We start from the raw sequence: 19,557 nt of genomic DNA on the forward strand, positions 1-19,557 counted from the left end.
ATGAGTATTGTGTGCTGCCAGTTGCTCAATTTGTTCGTCCGTCTTGTCCGCCCGTTGCCCTTTAAGTGCTGTTATGAAACGCTTTGCATTATTTATGCCCGAGAATCCAATATATTGCTCCCCCCAAACCCAACTCATTAGCTCGCATTTCGTATGGCTGTCAATGCGTAAAGGCATTTGAGAAGAACAATGACTATTTAGTTGCACTAAAGTTTGCGCTGTAAATAAATGCTATAAATATCTGCTGGAAACTAACCATAGACGCCTTAACTATAGTTTGCAATCGAGTTTGTACCTGAATTTGGATTAAAAGCATAAAAAACAAAGTACTTAAATCAAATTTCGATTAGAATTAAAAGTAGCCCACATTGTCTTACAATTTAACAGCCATGAGTCTATATAAAATGATTTATTACTCAACCGCAAGTCGATGCAAACTGAGGCATTTTTATAGATAGTAATTACAATTTACGATTTACGAGTTATCATTTGATTTAACTTTTATGGCCGCGCAATTGATGATATCATCTGACTTACTTGAATGTTAATATGCCCGCTGCCCAAAAACAATTCATAGAGTATATTTCAAGCTTACAGCACATAAATAGCAGCTGTCATTGCCAGTTTTTGTGGCTTTAATACGGACTGCCCTGCTTTGTGGTCTAGGAAACTTGTATTGAGCCTAAACATAGGAGCGTAACAGGATATTGCTGGCCAAGTGCTGCCAGCTGATTTGGGCAGCCGCATTGCCGAACTTTTGGGTTTGTCTCTAATTGAAAGGGAAAATCTTTGGCCAATGGTTTTTCGGTGGTTTTAATTAAACTTGCTGCACATTTGTTAACAACATTTTCGCCTGGCAACTAATTAGCGCCTGTCAAAATGGTTAAAGCTCGGTTAGCTGTTAACATGCAGATTGCCCGGTTGGGCAAAGAAAAGCCGAGTGGAAAAGGGAAAATGAAGAGCAGAAAACGCCACAAAGCCAAAAGAAGCGCCAATTTGGCAAACATTGTTGTTTGTCGTTGCGAATACAAATGTATAAACTGTACAAATTTTCACAAAGTGGCAGACATTTCACTTTAGTCTGTTGGCAGTTTTTTAATTATGTTATGCGCAGCTTTTTAATTGCCTAAATGGGCACAGAAATGGGCGCGGGGCTGAGACTGGGACTTTATGTGTGGGCGGTTGCCCTGCTCTAATGCAATTCTCATGTTATCTGCCTTTGAGTTGCATGTTGAATGCACAAGAAGCTGCTGCTGTTGCGGCTGTTGCCACAAATGTGTTTATTTATGCCACGCGCCAGCGTCTCACTTGGAACGCTGCCACATGTGCCCAGCCAGGCAGCCAGCCGGCAGCGTGCAACAGCACATAAATATTGCGCATACGCCGCATATTGTCGCCAGGTTTGCCAAAAGACTAACCTGATTTACGCATTCAAATGCAAAAGACTCAAACAGCCCCAAAGACCCATGAGTAAATGTCTTCATTTGCATGCGGTTTGCGATTGCCTTTGCCTTTTCAGTGTGTGTGTGTGCTACTGTGCTAGTGTGTGCGTGTGTGTGTGTGCGTGTGTGTGTGGTTGGGACTGGGTCGAATGGCTTTGCCATTCATCAAGACAAAAAGTTAAGCCACTCATTGAATGCAAATCAGGAAATAACACGCTTTTAAAGCAGTTCCGTTTAGACTAAGCTTTTAAGACTTCTGAATAAATTATATTAGTAAATGAAATACTAAATAAGTTAAATTCTTATTAGTGCTAATAAAGACAATTACTTTTTTGCAAATGCGCTACATATATAAAATAAAACTATTTGTTAAATGGCAAATAATAAAGAAAATATTGATATTGATATTTAACGATAATTGAGTCGATCGCATTGTAACACTTTGATATAAACTAAAAGAGTTATAAGAAATAATAATTATTTTAATAATGGCTAAAATAATAATAATAATACTAAAAATAATAATAATAACAATAACAACAACAACAATAATAATAATAATAATAAAAATAATAATAATAACAATAACAACAACAACAATAATAATAATAATAATAATAATATAAGAATAATAATAATAATATAAGAATAACCATAGGCTCATATTTCGAAATTGAACCTTTTCAACCATTAAATAACCTTCCTAGACAAAGTATCTCTTGCAACTCTAACACTTTTGGAATAGTTTAATTGCTATTTTGCATATTTACGCATTTGGCATAGTTTGTCAAAGTCTCAAAGAGCTTCACTCTCTCTCACCTGTGTGAAACACACACACATGAAGGCACGCCCCACACACAAGACACGCATCATTTAATTGCAATTTCGCACGCCAAAGTTTGCAGCTGTTTGTGCACGTTGTTGTTGTTGCTATTGCAATTTCTGGAGCCGTGCCCAGAAGAGCCGCTGCGTGGGGATTACTGTAAAATTTCAAACGCATTTTGCCTCTGCTTTTTGGCGCTATTTTGATTAGCAGCTGTCAACGCGTCGCCCAAAATGCCGAATGATGTTTGACGTACCACTTCCGGTTTGCGGCGAGCATTGAGAGACTTGATAAGACCAGCACTGGGTGTGTGTGTGTGTGTGAATGTGTCACACACTCAACGCTTGATGTGTCAATCAATAGCTTTGAGGCGGCAACAAATTTAGCGAATGTCGCCTTGGAGCTTAACGCATTTGCGGCGGCTTCTTCAGCTGCTCCAATGTCAACAAGTGTGTGTGGTTGGTGCTGGAAGGGGGAGAGGGGTTGGCGTGTAAAAGACAATTTGCGCGTGATTTATGGGCTTGGCAGCGTGACATGTAAAACATGTGTATGGCGCGCAAGAAAGTTGCAAATTCCGAATGCCCCCACCACGCACCCGAGTCACTTGGCCCTAACATAGATGGCATTATCTAAAGAGCATATCAGTGTTCGTTGTTGAAAGATGCTGCAAATCATCTTTTCGCGAGGCAGCAGGCCGAACAGCAAACGGAAGTGGCCACCACCACCGCCGCCACAGCAAATCAGCGACAAAGTGCAGGCGACGTGGCAACAGGTGTTGCATAGTCCAGAGCCAGGCAGCCAGGCAGGCTGTTCATGCCACAGGCCGGGCTTGTAATTTATGGCCAGCTCTGGTCTAGGCCAACATGCCGGCAGTTGCCTGCGCCTGGGTCTGGTAACAGGCAGCGCAACTTCGTGCGGGTCCTGCTGAGCGCGCAATTGATTAATGTTGGCGGCGCGGCCCCAAATTGAGCGTGGCAGTTGCAACGTGTACCTGTGTGTGTTTGCGTGTGTGTGTGTGTGTGTGTGTGTGTGTGTGTGGGGTTGGCTGCCTTCCTATAGCTTTGTTGCTCAAACCAGTTGACTGCCAGTTTGGGCTTATCAAAAGATGCGGCACGTGTGACATGTGCAGCATTTGGTGTTGCACCTTTTGTAGTTGTTGTTGTTGTTGTCGTTTCTTGTTGTTTGTTTGTTGCGCTGCTTCATTAGCGCTGACAGCAGCCCAAAAGCTCAGTTGTCCGCATCAACTGGCTCTGGCAGTGGTTAGTCCCGCTGTTCTGTGTGCCCCAAAAAGCAAGGCCCGCATGGCCACGAGCCTGTCAAAGGCAGATGCAGCTACAACAGCAACGACAACAGCAACGATGACAACTAAAACAACAACCCAAGCAATGTAATCATAGAAAAGTTAGTCGTCAACTTTTGCCATGCTAAAGTGAAGTCTAGATTACAAATTTGCTCGTTTCCATGATGGATTTTTTAGCATTACATTAATGTTAGAAGCAAGAAAGCCTTTGTCTTATGGTGAGTGTTAAAGTGAGTGTTAAAAATAATTAACTACAAATTAATTACTAAACGTCAGCCGAAAAGCTGTTGTCAAATACATTTCCTACATCACAGAATGTGGGTCTTATAATATTGTCCAATAATATAATAATATGTGTCCACTAATAAATATTGAGTTTTAAAGTACATTTTTAACAACCTAATTAATTTTAGAAGTTATATATTTTACTTATTTAATAATTAGATAATTCCATTAAAAAAATAATTGAAAATATATTAATTTGAAGATTTAAACTTATTGTTCAAAATTACTAAAAGTAAATAAATTTATTAAAATGGCAAAGTAATTGCAGTATTTAGGCACAATTGAGTAATTATATTTACAATTACTTAAGTAATTTACTTTATCAAGTTAAGCATAATCAGTAAGGCACAATTACTTAGGTTTATATAAACTGACCAAGTGATTAAAAAGTTTGGATGTATTTACTTAAGAAATTACATTTTAAACCGACGTCATTTAAAGCATTTATAATAATTGATAGAAAGTAATTAAGAAATCGCACACTTCATTTTGAAAACGATTATTTTTTTAAATTTTTGAGCGCAATAACTTAAGTAATTAAATATTACAAGCACATTTGCTAAAGTAATTGCAGTAAACTTACTCAATTACAAGAAGAAAATTCGGCCAAAAAATTTAAATTATTTGTTTTAAATAACTGAAATTTTGAAATTTCTGAAAATATTTAAAACATTTTATTCCTCTTACAGTAGCACAATTATTTTGATATAATTTCTATATAAATGTCTAGTTTTTTATAAATATTTTTTTGTGGCACGATAGTTCATTTAATTTGAGATAATTCCTCAATTACTGTCCATTTAAAACTAAAGCTAATCCCAATAGTTGCTCATTCGGTTGCTGCCTGTAAATGCGGCAGCTCACGTTTGAATGTTGATCCCTGAGACAGAGGAATAAAGCAGCAAGCAATCACGACTGCTGGAAATGGTCAAGGCATGGCCTGTTCTTTGTTTGTGCTTGCAACTGGGACAGAGAGCGGGAGCTGGACTGGGAGTGGGAATGGAACCTGGGACTGGGACTGGCTGTGGCCTTTGCTATCAGCTTTAGTTTGTGGCAAAAAGCAGCTGCTTAGCTTTGAAATATTTAGCGGGGCCAGACAAATAAGTTGATTGTTGTATGCTGTAGCTGGCACGTAAATGATACTGACAGCAGAAGCAGAAAAAAGAGGCAGCAATAGGGGCGGAGGCTGCAGCTGAATCTCTTGACGAGGCAACGGGCCTGTTCAGCTGTCCAGCAGCAACAGTTGAGACAAAACTTAATTTCTACATTTGCTGACACGATAATGACAACAACAACAACAACAACAACAACAACAACAACAACAGCAACAACAGAAAAGGCGGCTGTCAGAGCGAATTTACGACGGCGGTTGAGTGGGTAAACTGGTAACAGAAGCCCGCACCACTTGGGAATACAGCTCATCTTCAAAAGGAGAGATGAATGGGGGGGGCTTGGGTTGGGGTACTTGAGGCATATTCCTGGACATCTATTCCATTAGACGCTTTTAGTGCTTGTTAAATTCCAATTAACAACTTTTTCTGCCAGTTTGCTTGATTGGCGATTTGCTGTGTTGCCTTTTAAAGGCGTGGCAGGCTCCCAGTTCCCTCCATGCTGGCAGAGCGGCATCTTGTCTTTCGCTGCGTTAATTGAACCCGCACACAGTTGTCCATGTAAGAGTCACATTAGTTGTGTAGTTTGTTTACCTGTCTGTCAGTTGGTCTACCTGTTTGTTTGTTTGTTTGTTTGTCTGTCTGTCTGTCTGTCTGTCGTGTTGTCTGTCGTGCAACTGTTGCACGTAGCACGTTGTACATTTAAAAGAGAAATAGAAAAACCTGCCCCAGCCATTGGGTGAGTCAGTGCAGCGCACGCGCGTTTCTGTGGCGTTTCGCGCGCGTTTTTTTGTTGGCCTTTTTCATTGTAATTCCTTATGGACGCTCATAACAATTAATTTTAATTTTAATTATAATTTGCGCCTTTTAGCTAGCTTCTGGCCAAAAGCAGCAGCCAGGCCAGCTGCGCAAGCAACTCATTTATGATTGACCACATTCGCAATGACGAAGACGATTACGACTTGCCTCCCATCCCACCTCCCCCACCACTGACCCTGCCATTACCCTCGCTCTCGCTCATAATGAAAATTGATTGAAGCTAAGCGCACAATTCAATTTTCAATCAACAGAGATTTTTGCGCGCCAAACTTTCTGTGTTTGTTTAGATTTTTTTTGCATTGATTTTTCTGTTTTTATAGGTAGGCGGAGAAAATGTTCAGTTGAACAATTTGATGGAAAATGCGGTTTTGATGTTTACAGCCGAAAATAGATGCGTGGTATTGCAATTAATTGAAAATGCTTCGTGCAATAAACATTGTATATATCGGCGATGAAAAACCTGTAATGATTAAACGCCCAGCGAGAAAAGTAATTGCCAAAATCTGTTTTGGCTTTTGGCCAGAAAGATGATCAACAACAACAAGATCATCGGCCAAATGCAGAAGCCAAAAGAATCAAACATTTCGGCTATTGTTGCGTTTTCTTATTTGATTTTCAACTGAAATTGAAACCAATAAACATTTATTTATATTCTTTTGTTGTATTTTAAGCGTACATTATCAATCTAAATAGTATTATTTGTTGATTCTGTTATTGTTAAACTAAACATGAATAATTTCTATACAAATACTCGGCTCTTTGCAAAGCTCTTGGTTCAGCTAGGGGGCTTACAGAAATAATGAATGTCGCACATTTTGTGGGCCGGATATTAAAGATTTTATCTTTAATGTGCAATTTAAAATTCATTTTATCACATGGTAGATTAGTTGAAGTTAAGCTTAGTTATTGATTTGCTAAGAAAATTGAAAAGGGAAAATATTTGATAAAGTGATATGCCTAAGTTTATTAGCTACATTAAAGCTAAAGATTTACTCTTATCTTAAAAAACCAGAAAAGAAATGATTTTGTGATATATTTAGTTTTAGAAAGAAGTAACAATTCTTTTTATGGTGCCGCAAATTAAATACCCTTTCACAATACAAATCAAAAATTTATATCGAAAATATGTATTTATTCTACTATTCTTATGTGATACTTAATCTATCATACATATGCTATAGTCTTGCCAGTGCTGATAAGCTTTCGCTAGATAAGTTAAGATATCTGGAAAGCAATGCAATTGCGAACAATAGACCCTATGCGGGCTATATACTAAAACGATCTGCTGCTGACAATGCTGACAACATTGTTGCCTGTAGGAAAAAGTCGTATTAATGCCAGATTTTATTTGAACAGAAAAATATGCATGGCTGTGAAGCTTGTCATATAAATTAAGAAATTATTCACATATATATATAAATATTAACTTATATATTTCATTGTATATAAAGATGAGTATTTTTGATTTTTCACACACACACACACCGTATAAATGTCCGCAACATTTCAATTTGAAATTGACAAATAATAATTTCGGTCTAAGGCTCTTATAAGTCGAAGAGCCTCTTTTGAGCTCGCTCTCATAGAAAAGAGTATATGTGATTCTTACTTGTGTAATCTAATTTGCAACAAATTGCAAGTCTAGCATAGATTAAGTTCAGCTAAACCTTCATACTAAGCCTATGCCTGTCAAGTCAAGAAAGTAGATCGAATGTCTATGCAACCGCACAGATAACGCGCCGCAATACTTTTAATTAATCTAAACTATGAGTATAAAGAAATACGCGCTTATCAATGAGTGCTCTCAAGGCAACTACTAAATGTGTAATTCAGTTTGAATAAGTAGTATTCTTCGGCGGCAACAACTGCAATTAAGATCAGCTGACACATTTCCTACTTATATGGCAAACTAAAATATAAATCCGAAAAATTTTCATTTTCAACTAGGTTCAAGCGATGCGTCGCCAAATGCACTGAATTGTGTTGCTTGTTTTTGCGTAGTATACGATAAATAAATCTAGTGTCTGCCATTATTTACTTATTGTGGGCAGCATTAGCGACCACGTGCACAACGACAACAAGCGGCAACTAAATCCAAACAGCCAACCACCCACCCAGCCACAAGAGAGAGAGAGCCACAAAATGCAGTCAACAAATGCCGTCGCCGTCATTTGGCTAAGACTCGTGTGCATTCGCCCTGCTGCCAAGTTGATTGTTTAAACTAAACTGATAAATGGCTAGAAAGTCAACTGATAGAGTATGCCGTAGTGTTGTGGGTTGGCGGGTGAGCAGGGGGTGTGGTTGGGGGCTGACAGCGCCAGCTAAGCGCCTAATGTCAAATAGACAATTCGCCAGCAAATATTGTATTTACTTACGGCTACGCGCCGAGGCTCGTTAGGCTCAACTTGTTCAGGGGAACGGTGACAAATTGTTGCAGATACATCATGATCGTGCCACAATGATAAATACAGTCGCGTCGCCCGGAATCAGCGTCGATTTATCGATTACTGTTGCCAGTTTGAATTTCGATTAGTTTGCATTTGAATGCGGCAACAATTAAACTGTCTGCGTGAGCGTGGCAAAGATTTATGACTTTCCAGCGTGCGTCAGCATCTCGCAGGTCAAAAAGTCAAAAACTTGGCTTTGATTTATGCACTCGGTGTAGGTCCAAAAAAAAAAAAGGAAAGAAAAAATAAATTTACATACGCGCGCTCGAGGGGCAGCTGAACAAAAGCCCGTCCATCCTGTCACAAGAGGCCTTTTTTATCTTTTGTCAATTTGCGTTTCATAAGTGTGTCACGCCCACGCTGCGCTTGCCGCCCATGCGAGTGCAGCCTGATTGTTAATGAACTTACCGGAATGTAAAGACTGCGGCAGGTAGCTCCTGGTGCCGCGTCCTGACTGCAGCCGGAGCAGCTCGTTGACGCTGTCAGCAGTTAATTGAATTAGTTGTTAATTTATGGCTATGTTTTCACTGGGAATTTTGTGAATGTGCGCGTTCGGGGGAAGGGCGGCTGGTAGCGGGCACGAAACAACAATGCCCCAACGGCAACAGCTACTAACAATGTTGGATGCTGCTTGAGGGGCGCCAACTGGGTGGCAGCAGTCGCAGCAGCAGCACACACAGTGGCATGCCAAGGACGCCGCTGCGTCGCCTCCTCAGTGACAAAGCTGCGCCGTGGTCTCAACTCGAGTTGAGGCTTGATTAAATGCCTGCCACTTAAATTGGCTTTTAAACGGCACGCACTGCAACCGGCGATAACAAATCAACAAATCAGCCCCCGTTCAAGTTTTATTTAGTGGCCGTTTTTTTTTTTAATTTTATATGTGCACTTGTTCCTTAACACTTTTATGCTCCTGCACTTTAATTGGCCGAATATTCACAGTTTACTCGCTTTACATTCAAATTACATGAGTTTTATTCGAATTTGCGCGCCACTTCGTAGCAGAAACTGTAGCTGCCGCGCGGTACGTTCGGAATTCGCGGCTGTTGAACGGCAACTGAAATCGGCACATGCCACAAACATATTCAAAGGCCACGCAACAATTGCGCCGGCCGGCTGCTTGCCCAGCTGTCTCCAATTTCCAATTGGGTATCTGGTTTTGTTAACAGCGCCATTTTGAGTTTAACATGCCCGTTTTGAGTTTAACAGCCAAGGCTTGCGCGCGCTTTCCTCTTAACATTTTCTGTAGATAAAAGCATTTGAAAAAACACTTTGCTGTTTCCCTTATTGTATCTACATTATTTATGCTTGAGCTTCATGTAGTCGTATATATTTTCCAAAATTGCCCGAGATTTATATATGGTCGTTTATATTCTGTAAAATTGTCCCCAGTTGCGTTTGCCACCGGCTTACTTTGAATTTTATGCTGCTTGCTGATAAGAGAGTCTTATGAATTATTCTTCAGGCATTGTCTCTATCAGTTGTGTGCCTTTTTATTTTTGCTGTCATTTATTATTGGACTGACGCACTACGTAAATCACAAGCTTCTAATTGTAGTCTAATTAAAATGGGCAGCGACATAAATTTAAAGAATTATTTCTTATCAATTTTCTATAATTAAAGTGCGCTATTAAAAGAAACGGGGCGCGTGTAGCGAAAATATTATGTTAAGTTTTATAAATATAAACAAGCACTTGTTGCATTTCCCCATTTTTCATTCACAATGGCTGAGCTTGCAAAAAAAGCTCTCCGAATTTTCCTTTTCTACGGAGCTGTAAATTTCATTGACTTGTTTTCGAGAGGTTTTCGTGTTTCTGGACAAGTTACCACACAAATCAAGATACCAAATATACTAATGTAGTTATCTCTTGCGATAAGTTCTGTCAACATGCAATTCAGCTTTGATAGGTGAGCAAATAGATGTATCTGTAATTGATAGTCGCGATAGGGACAAAAAAGATAGCCTCAAGTGGTTGCATCAAATTATCAAGACATTTGCCATAGCAAATCAGTTTTTAAAGTGCTGGCAATAAAAAGCTTAAGAACAACTGCATTTACAGGGTTTACAACTTTATTAAGCAGATTTTCGAATCAGCAAAAGCTTTCTATTCCACGGTGTAGGTGAAGGCAAAGCCCGCATCGTTGGAGTCGTAGATTTCATCGCTGTTGAAAAGCACCAGCAAAGGACCAGGGTTGTTGCCTAGCATAAAGTTAAGCGAGTTTTAGAGAGGGAGAGAGATGGAGCAAGAGAGAGAGAGAGTGTGTGTGTGTGGAAAAGCTGTTGTTCTGGTTACTTACTGCTGATGACCACATCGTTGTGTGTGGCGCCACAGAAGTAGGTGGCGCGTTCGTTGTTCTCCACCAGCTTGGCCTGCGGCACCATTAGAAAATCGGCGTTGTTAACACTGGAGCTGCCGCTACGATAACAGGAGTTGTCCGTTAGCAAAGTGCTGGCCGAGCTCTCGGCGCCCACATGGAAGAAATACGAGCGTATGCTGGAATAAAAACAAAGCACTTAAATTCCATTCAATTCTCCAAGCCGGCAACTTACGTGAGTGCCGAGGTCTGCGTGGTGCGTCGGAAGCAGATGGCATAGTTCAGATGGGATGGATAGACGCCATGACCATCGTTATAGTTGAAGGACTTGACCACGCCCTTGGTTTGCGGGAAGTACTGCAGGCAACCGGGTGGTGCGACCAGAAAGCCATCGGTAAATGAAGTGGCGCGAGCCTGGGGCTCATCACTTGGCGCGAATAGTTCGCGCACCGAGGCGCCGGCCGGGCACTCCAGTTGTGTGACCACCATGTCCCAATTGGGCGTCGGCAGGGACGAGCCGCCGGCACGATTTGCCAACGAAATGAGCAGATCGATGCGAGAGACACCGGCACTGGCATTGAAGGGCACATAGATGTGCTGCCAGACCTCCTCGCCGCACAGCCGCAAGCCGTTCACCTCAAAGTAGTCCACGCTGCACTCGGCCGTCTTTAGGCCCGTTTGCGCCGACTCCAGCAGCTCCGGCTGGGCCAGTGTCATGGCAAAGTCGATGCGCAGCTGACAGACGTATTTGCTGTACGCATTGATGTGATACTCGCATTCGCGTGGCGGATTCGTTGGCTTCACCAGCTTGATGTCCTTCGCGGAGGTGCTGCCACCGCAGCCGGGCGTGGCCACCGATGCCGCCTGCACGCCCACGCCGAGCAAAGCAACGAGCCAGACAATTGCAATGTAGCTGTTCATTTTGGTTTTTGGACTCTCTGGCGGCGATTGTCGGGCTTTTATGGTTGCGACTGCTGCTGCTGCTTCTTCTTGGCCCACAATTATCTGTGCTAATTAGCATTTTCGTGGCGCCGCGATAACAAATCGATAAGTTTTATCGCACAAGCTCAGGGGGTCTGCCTTAGAGCGTGCAGCTTGGCAATTCTGCAAACATTTCCAATTAGCAAATATGTAGCTATTTCAAATGACAAGACACAATATCTATAAATAAATGTTTGCAGGTGGTGAAGATGAACAAGAAGAAGAAGATGTGGAGGAGCTTTAGATTAAATGAGTAGGTGTTGATTAATTTGGGACGAAAATTCTAAATATAAACAAATGCTTGTGGAGAAGATAGAAGAAAAATAATAGGAGGGTTAGATTACGTTATAAGCTCTACAAACTTAGTGTTGATTAATTTAGGCAAAACTTTGCGAATAAATAATTGTTTGCATCTTTGATGCAGAATGGAATAGATAAGAAGAAGAAAAAAAACTTAAAGTATACTATTAAAGTGTTGATTAAAAATATTTGCTGTTGAAGATGAAGAAGACGAAGAGGAAAAGTGTAAGATTATGATATAAGCCCTACAAAGTCAGTGTTGATGAATTTGGGAAATAAACTAAGCATCAACAAATTTTTGCAGCGGAGTAGATGAAGAAGAAATAGTTGTTGAATTATATTTTTAACTCTAAACAGATAGTGTTGATTAACTTGTGAATACTTTAAAGAGTTGTTGGAAGTAGCGAAAGAAGAAGGAAAGTGTTAGATTATATTAATAGCTCTGCACGTTTTTGCCGAGAGAAAGAAGGAGGGCAGTGTTAGATTATATTGTAAACACGACAAAGTAAGTGTTGATTAATTGAGAATACAAAACTAACTATTTGAAAGAGCTTTAAATTAAACTTATCTTTTGGAATGCAAATACGAATTATTATCGAAGCAGCGAGTTTCTCAACAATTGAACCAACAATTGTTACTCATCACGATTTGCTAACTGAGAGCTTCTTGAGTGGAATTTCGAAAAAACAAACGGAATAAACAGAAGAAGAAAGCTCAACAAAAGGAAAGAGAACCAAAATGTATGCCTAGAAATCAAAATTAAATCAAGCACAATATTTATAATAAATGCAGCAATGCTAAAAGCAAGCAAATATTTGCTTAAATTCAGTTAATTCAAATAACAACAGGAAATAAGATTTTTAATTTAAAATAGCTCGCATCCAGTTTAATGCTATTCATACTTAAATCAATAAACTTTTTCATTAATTCAACATGAGTGCAAATATTTGTATACGCTTTTGCGGTTGTTATAAAGTTCTTATGATATGTGTGAGGCATAGATGAAGACGCATCTGATGCCATAAGATATATATATTTTTGATTGTTATCCATAGCCGAGTCGATATACCCATGTCCGTCAGTCTGTTTCTATTCAAATTCTCCCAGTTTAAAGGATATTGTCTTGATACATTGCAAATGTTTGCCTTTCTGTTGCATGAGGTGCATATCTTTGAACCGGATCGGGCAGCTATGACATAAGACTTGAATTGGAAGAGTCGATCGAAAAGTAAGTTCTTGTATGGATAACTTTGCTTGTTATCTTGACCAAATCCGACTTTAACTAGCTTAACTAGGCTAATCGCACCACTAAGATATATAGCTTAACTAAGCCGTAAGTCAGATGTCGATAAGGGTATTAAGTCTTCGTCGTTTCGCTTTCTCGTTAAGTCTTTAATTACTTTCTTGCATTTTTTTTTGCTATTTGTTGTATTTTCTGTCAAAGAAATCTCATCAAATTTAATTCCATTAAAGCTCAATTCAAGAAACTGCTCAACAATTAAATGCAAATGCACAGATTTCTAGGTATATTTTCAATTGTTTTTTTTTTTTTCATTTTGCTGCCATTTGCTGCACTTTCTGGCCATGTCTTTGGCTTGATTGTGCAATTGAGATTGTGCAATATTTAATTGCTGATAAGCAATTGATTGATTGATAATTTCTTCTGTCATATTCACACAGCAATTTATGGTATCATACCAGAATGTGTAGCAACTTTTCACTTTTTGACATCATCGCAAGTAATTCCAATTTGGATGGGAGGGAGACATTCTTTGTGTGCAAACATAACCCACTTTTGTGCCCAGTCGAGCAGAGCTGGCCGAGGTTTGGCTTCGAGGTTCAATGACTGGTTACATTTGAATATTCATATTCGTATTCATGTTAGTTCAAAGTAAGCCGGACAGCCGGACTTGTGCCGCTCTTAGATTCTACTTACCAAATATTGACACAAAGTGCTTCTAACACGAAAATCACATCAGCGCAGCGACGTCGCGGTCGGCGTCGGCGCCGCTGCCAACGCTGGCGTCATATAAAAGCTGCTGCGCCGCCCAGACACACGCTCAGAGTTAATGTGAAAGTGTAGGCGGCAGCAGCAGCAACTAGTGGCAGAATCAAACATCAATTAACTACACCTTAAGCACAAGGATTATGCGAGCTTTAGTCAGCCTCTATTTGCTGGGCATCTGCGCCTGCGCCCAGGCGCAACAAGAGACTGTGGCAGACACAACATTGGGGCTCAATCAAACCGCGGAACAGGTGCTCAGCGAGCCGGGCAGCTGGCGGCAGGCGCGTCGACGTAACGTTCTAGCGGACAGCTGCACCACAAATGGAGGTGCGACGGGCACCTGCCTCACGCGCTTCAAATGCATGCGGCAGGGTGGCACGGTGAACGGCTATTGCGGCACCTACGGCGTCTGCTGCGAGAGTAAGTGAATGCAGTGTGTGTGTGTGTGTGTGTGGCACAACCAGAAGCTGATTCTTCCTCCTCTCCCCTTCTGCTTGCCTGCCACAGCCAACATGGCCTGTGGCACGACGACGCGTTTGAAGCGCACCATCATCCGCAACCCGGCCGCATTTGTGAGCACCATGTGCCAGTACACAATCGAGGCATATAGCGCGAATGTGCAACAGCTGCGCATCGATTTCGAGCAGTTCGAGCTGCAACAGCCAACGGTTAGTGCCACAGATGAGCGTTTGGTTGAATGCCAGGACTACTTTGAGGCAGGCAGCTTTAAGCTGTGCGGCATGAATGCCGGCCAACATTTGTATCTGCCGTTCAATGTGGCCGCTGGCATCGATCAGATCACGCTGACCTTTGCGGTGCCGACACGCTGGCCGCAGACCAACTGGCGCCTGATTGTCACACAGCTGGAGGCGCCACAGGCCAGTAGCAAACGCAAGACGAGCACGTTGGGCGGCTTTGGTGGCAATACGAACAGTTTGCAGGATCTGCGCAGCATCTTTGCCTCCCATCACGCCGACTACGAGCTGCTGGCACCGGCCGGCTGTCAGCAGTATTACACAGAGCTGACGGGCAACATACGCAGCTTCAACTATCAGCCGACGATGGGCACCACCTATATGCCGGACACCAGCTACACCATTTGCATCAAGTCCACGCCCAGTGCCAGCATGATTGAGTGAGTCGCTGTCGCTGTCTGCCGCATGTTGCAAGCTCTAACAACCTCACACACTCTGCCTCCTCTGCCTCTCTGCAGATATAGCTTCAGCAAGTTCGCCCTGTCGCTGGGCACAGGCGAGGGCGAGGGCTATGATGAGGCATGCCACACCACGGTGCATACGCCGGGCAGACAGGAGGATTATCTGATGATACCGCTCTCGTTACTGGCCAAGAATACGGCCTATCAGCCGACCTACTATTGCGGCACCAACGATAATTTCATCGTCTATGGTAAGTGCTGGCATCATCCACCGGCTGCTGCATCCTTGACCTGCTGTTAATATCGGTTTACATTTAACCACACCCAGCATCGCCGCCGTACATGCTGCACTTCTCCAGCGACGAGATGACCATCGATGCCACCCAGGAGACGGGCTTCAGCCTGACTTATCGCCTCCGTACATCAATTCTCTAAAGTGGCCAGTTAAGTGGCCATTAGATTAGGCAACATTTTAGCCATGTGCATAGAATTTAATAAACTAAAGTGAAAACGATTCTCCTATTCAGCTGCTAGCTGTTCAGCTACTCGATTTACTTGCCACACTCCCACACAAGCTGCCACAAATTCAACTATTGCTAATAGCTAACACAAATTGCTATTGAATTATTGGCAAATATGCTTAGGTGGAGAGTCCTTTAAAGAATATAAGAAACTATCAAGGCTGGAATTGTTTGCATATTTCAACTATGATATAAGTACTGCTTATTTTTCGACGTCTTATACTTTTCAACATTCTTCTATGGGGAGTCCTTTAACTGAATAATATGCAACGGAAGGAAACAAATATCAAGGCTGTCTAAGAAATTCGATTGTTATATAGAGAGTCCTTTAGCTTGATATTAGGAGAAGAAAAAAAATAAATGCATTAAAGCTGGAATTGTTTGAAATTTTCAACTATGATATAAAATGATGTATGTGTAATATTCGAGACGAAAAAATATACATATATCAAAGCTGGAATTGCCTAATTCCATGATATAATCCCCGATTCTTGTCCAATCTTTAGCTAGATTATTAAATAAAAAGTCCTTTATAATAATACGCTACGAATTAAGACACAAATATTTGAAAATTCTGACAATAATCCCTAAACAACTTCTATTTCTTACATACTTACATTCTTTAATAATAACAACTGATTAAAAGTTTTAAGTATATGAGTTTTTTTTTACTTAAATACCCTGAAGAAGCGTATCATCATATTTATAACATAAATAATTGACAGCTAATCCCAGTCTCAATATTCTGTAGCTTTTTAGTTAACAGTTGCATTGAAAAACAAAATATTAATAAATAATAATATTAATAATAATTTTTAATAGCTTGTAAAAATATGCAAAATCTCACCTTTTAATTAAGCCAAAACCTTTTCTCTTCCAGCTACACATTTGGTGAGTAAATAAAAAGCTTTTTGACTGAGAACTTTTATGCGTATCCATTTATGATGAACACGTTTCAAAATGTTGCCAAAAGTTGAAATAAAGAAAAAGTGAAAATAAATATAAATAAATATGTGTAGTGGCGCATTAGAAATCTGAAGCTGGCAACTTGCTGCGGTCAGCGACACGATTATCCTTTTAGCTGTGCAATTAGTGTGATTTAAGTTAAGCAGCTTTTGTGCCGGGTTAAGGGCGGCAGGGTAAAGAGGGGGCTGGATAGTTGTGGCACGCCATGGGACGCCCCTAACAAACACAAATACCCATGCCAGAGTGTGCGTGTGTGTGTGTGTGTGTGTGTGTACACATGAGCCATAAGCCAGAACGATAACAAATAGCCAAGTTCAGAGAGCTGTTTATTCAGTTACGCACTCACCCATTTCTTTTGTTGCTATTGTTGTTCTTGTTGTTGTTGTTGTTGTTGTTGTTGCTGTTGGGCTTAGATTTGCTTAGAGACGGCACTGTGGATGCATAAAACGCGCAATTGGCAGCATTAAGATGTTGCCCCACCCACCCAAGCGTTGAGGCCCTTTCACTTTGACAAGGTGCTAGATTTTAGAGGCAATGCTAATTGCCAGCCACTGAGCCGACCAGCTTCTTTCTTTCTGTTAAAAATTTTTTTATTTTTTATTTTTTGTTCTCTCCATTTCTTTTCTTTCACCTGGAATTTTTCACACTTAACGGCGGCAGCTAACAGCATTTCAAGCGAGTGTAAATATAATTGTGGAATAAGTCAATCGAGCTACTCATCGAGCTGCTCATCTAACAGCCCATAGTCTGTGCGTGGACACGTGTGGGGGCGGGCTGAGCTTGGCAGCTAATCCAATGGTCAATATTGATGATTGCTGTAAGGCAATGGAGTGCTTCGGTGGCATGTGCTAGATGGATTATGGATTAGCAGCTTCGCACCTGAGTCGAGTCGGGTAAACACAGAACAACAAGAGACCCCGCCTCCTACACTTCGTTTATATGCTCATACATATTCATAATGGCCGCCAATTTGTTGCTGCAAATCTTGTGCAATAATTGTGGAATTTAAGCGCCGGCTCAGCTACGCAAATGCAGCACATAAATTAAGCGTCAACTAAACGGCAACAAGGTGCAAACAAGGTGCAACAAGGGTATAAAATGCTGAACATAATAAAAAAAAAATTAAAGGATACCAAGGTAAGGCGCAGTTGAAATACCCTAAGCCCGGTAGAAAGCAAGTTAAGGCATAAAATGCATTGAATATATTTTGGAAGAATACAGAAAAGTGAATTTCGAATTGTGAAAATGTATGCAATAGAAAAACTGAAGCCTCCAGCTTGTGCAGCTAATGCCAGGCATATTTTTCCGAGACAAATAATGATAGTCCCTGAGTCAGTTGTATGACATACTGTTATTTAATATATTAAGAGAGTTGATAGGATAATATGTCCAACTAGTTCCTCTTTGCCAAGCATCGTCTAGTGCTATGTGTTACATATTTGACGACCAGCTTATGTTACCCACTGCCACAGTGTATGCGAGAAAAAGGATTGTGGCAAGCAGGCTAGCAGAGCGGCGGGTGAGGCAGAACGTGTGCGTCGCAGCTGCACGGCAAATAACGAAAATGCATTTTAAAACTGGCCAAAAGCAAACGAGCCAAAAAGGCGAAGGGCGACAGGCAACAACTTGGCAGTTCACTGGCCACTCACTCACACATTCTCCCTCTCTCTATCTCTCTCTCTCTTACTCACTCTTTCACTCTCTCCCTCTGTCTCTCTCTGCTGCTCGGTGTATTTAAGTAATGATTTTGCAAAATATGCGCAAAAGTGCCAACAGCAACACCGCAATATGGTGCCCCTAAATGGACTGTAACCGGAAGTGCGAATAGCGTGCAGCTGGGGCAAGTGGTGCCTGGACCCTGTTGCAACTAGCTGGCCGGGCTGTCAAATAAAGTGTGACCAAATTAAGCAGCCCAGACGCTGCAGCTTTAAGGCAGCAGCATTAAAGCCCTAAAGCCCCTTTTTCGGGCTAATGAACAGCACAGCAATTGCTGCTGGTCACAGGGTGACTCGAGTCAAGCTTGGGCTAAACTGTGTTCCACCGGAAACGGATATTGTAACGAGCCTGTAAGGCGACATGCTTGTCGAACCCTATCTCCCCTCTCAGCAACCACTCTCGTCTTATCAACACACGCGCCGAAAATGAAACGAAAATATTGCTAGCTGTTCGCTCGGCATAGGCTCCAACATTGGGTTATTGTGCTTGCCCCAAACCCGGGCGAGGCTCTTCTAAAAGACAAAAGCAATAAAATCGAAATACAATTGCACTCGTATACACTATTTCTTTTTGGATTTTTTTTTGTTTTTCGGGTTCGATGTGTGGCATGTAGCGTGAGAATTTTACGATTGCTGCAAACTGAAAACTGCAAACTGAGGCTCATATTCACGTGCTGCATGGCTGTGTGCGTGTGTGTGTGTGTGTGTGTGTGTGTGTGTAACTGCTGGTTGTGCATTTCTGTTGATTTTCATGGCATATTTTACAGTGTATGTAAATACACACACACACACAAACACGTGAGTGTGTCGGCAAGAAATAAAATTGAAATGAAATATGCAAACATGAAAAATATGCGCCAGCCCGAAATATGCTACGAAAAAATTGCCGTACACACACATACACACGCAGGCATACACACTAAAAGGTATACACAGTTGCAGGCGGCCATTGCAAACACATAATGGACATATACAAGCCCACGCACACACACACACACAAACACACACACATGCAGCTGCACACAAACGCCCACTGGCTGCGATTTATTGCATTATCAATAAAGTGAATAAATTTTGAGGTTATTGTGGCGTGATAACGGCCATTTTTCGTTTTTGTTGCGCCCGTGTGTGTGTGTGTGTGTGTGTGTGTGTGTGTGTGTGTGTGTGTGTGTGTGTGTGCGTGAGTGTGCTCTTGTTGTTGCGCAAGTCGTAATGCTGTGTAAATGGCGCTGTTAATTAAAAAATCGCACCCATGTCCACATCGCCATCTTGCTGCAGGCCTCCTGCCAACAACAATTAACTGATTAAGTGTTTAAGCCGCCTGGCTTTAAGTCTGGACTTTCGTCTGCGTATGCGAAGGGAGGGCGGAGGTGAA

At 41.5% G+C, this 19,557-nt stretch overlaps 3 protein-coding genes across 3 annotated transcripts in view; 1 reads left to right on the forward strand and 2 right to left on the reverse strand.

Moving 5' to 3' along the window:
• Positions 1–9,284, reverse strand: part of Dh31-R (Diuretic hormone 31 Receptor) — a 37,112-nt gene extending 27,828 nt beyond the window's left edge. Inside the window, exon 1 of the mRNA XM_032436250.2 lies at positions 8,634–9,284. The gene's annotated coding sequence lies outside the window, so the exon portion shown is untranslated. The remainder of the gene's footprint in view (positions 1–8,633) is intronic.
• A 987-nt stretch (positions 9,285–10,271) lies between these two features.
• Positions 10,272–11,486, reverse strand: LOC6627147 (uncharacterized). Its single transcript, XM_002048680.4, has 3 exons — positions 10,774–11,486; positions 10,521–10,717; positions 10,272–10,422 (listed from the first exon to the last, which is right to left on the reverse strand). Exons 1-3 carry the CDS (start codon positions 11,457–11,459, stop codon positions 10,328–10,330), a joined length of 978 nt encoding a protein of 325 aa, XP_002048716.1. The 5' UTR covers positions 11,460–11,486; the 3' UTR covers positions 10,272–10,327.
• Positions 11,487–13,868: 2,382 nt separating this feature from the next.
• On the forward strand, positions 13,869–15,772 carry LOC6626973 (uncharacterized). The gene is made up of 4 exons (XM_002048679.3): positions 13,869–14,244; positions 14,332–14,959; positions 15,038–15,231; positions 15,309–15,772. The coding sequence occupies exons 1-4, from the start codon at positions 13,968–13,970 to the stop codon at positions 15,413–15,415; spliced, it is 1,206 nt and encodes a 401-aa protein (XP_002048715.1). The 5' UTR covers positions 13,869–13,967; the 3' UTR covers positions 15,416–15,772.
• Positions 15,773–19,557: the final 3,785 nt, after the last annotated feature.

This window comes from Drosophila virilis, chromosome 5 (assembly GCF_030788295.1).
Source record: "Drosophila virilis strain 15010-1051.87 chromosome 5, Dvir_AGI_RSII-ME, whole genome shotgun sequence".
Taxonomy (NCBI): Eukaryota; Metazoa; Arthropoda; class Insecta; order Diptera; family Drosophilidae; genus Drosophila; species Drosophila virilis.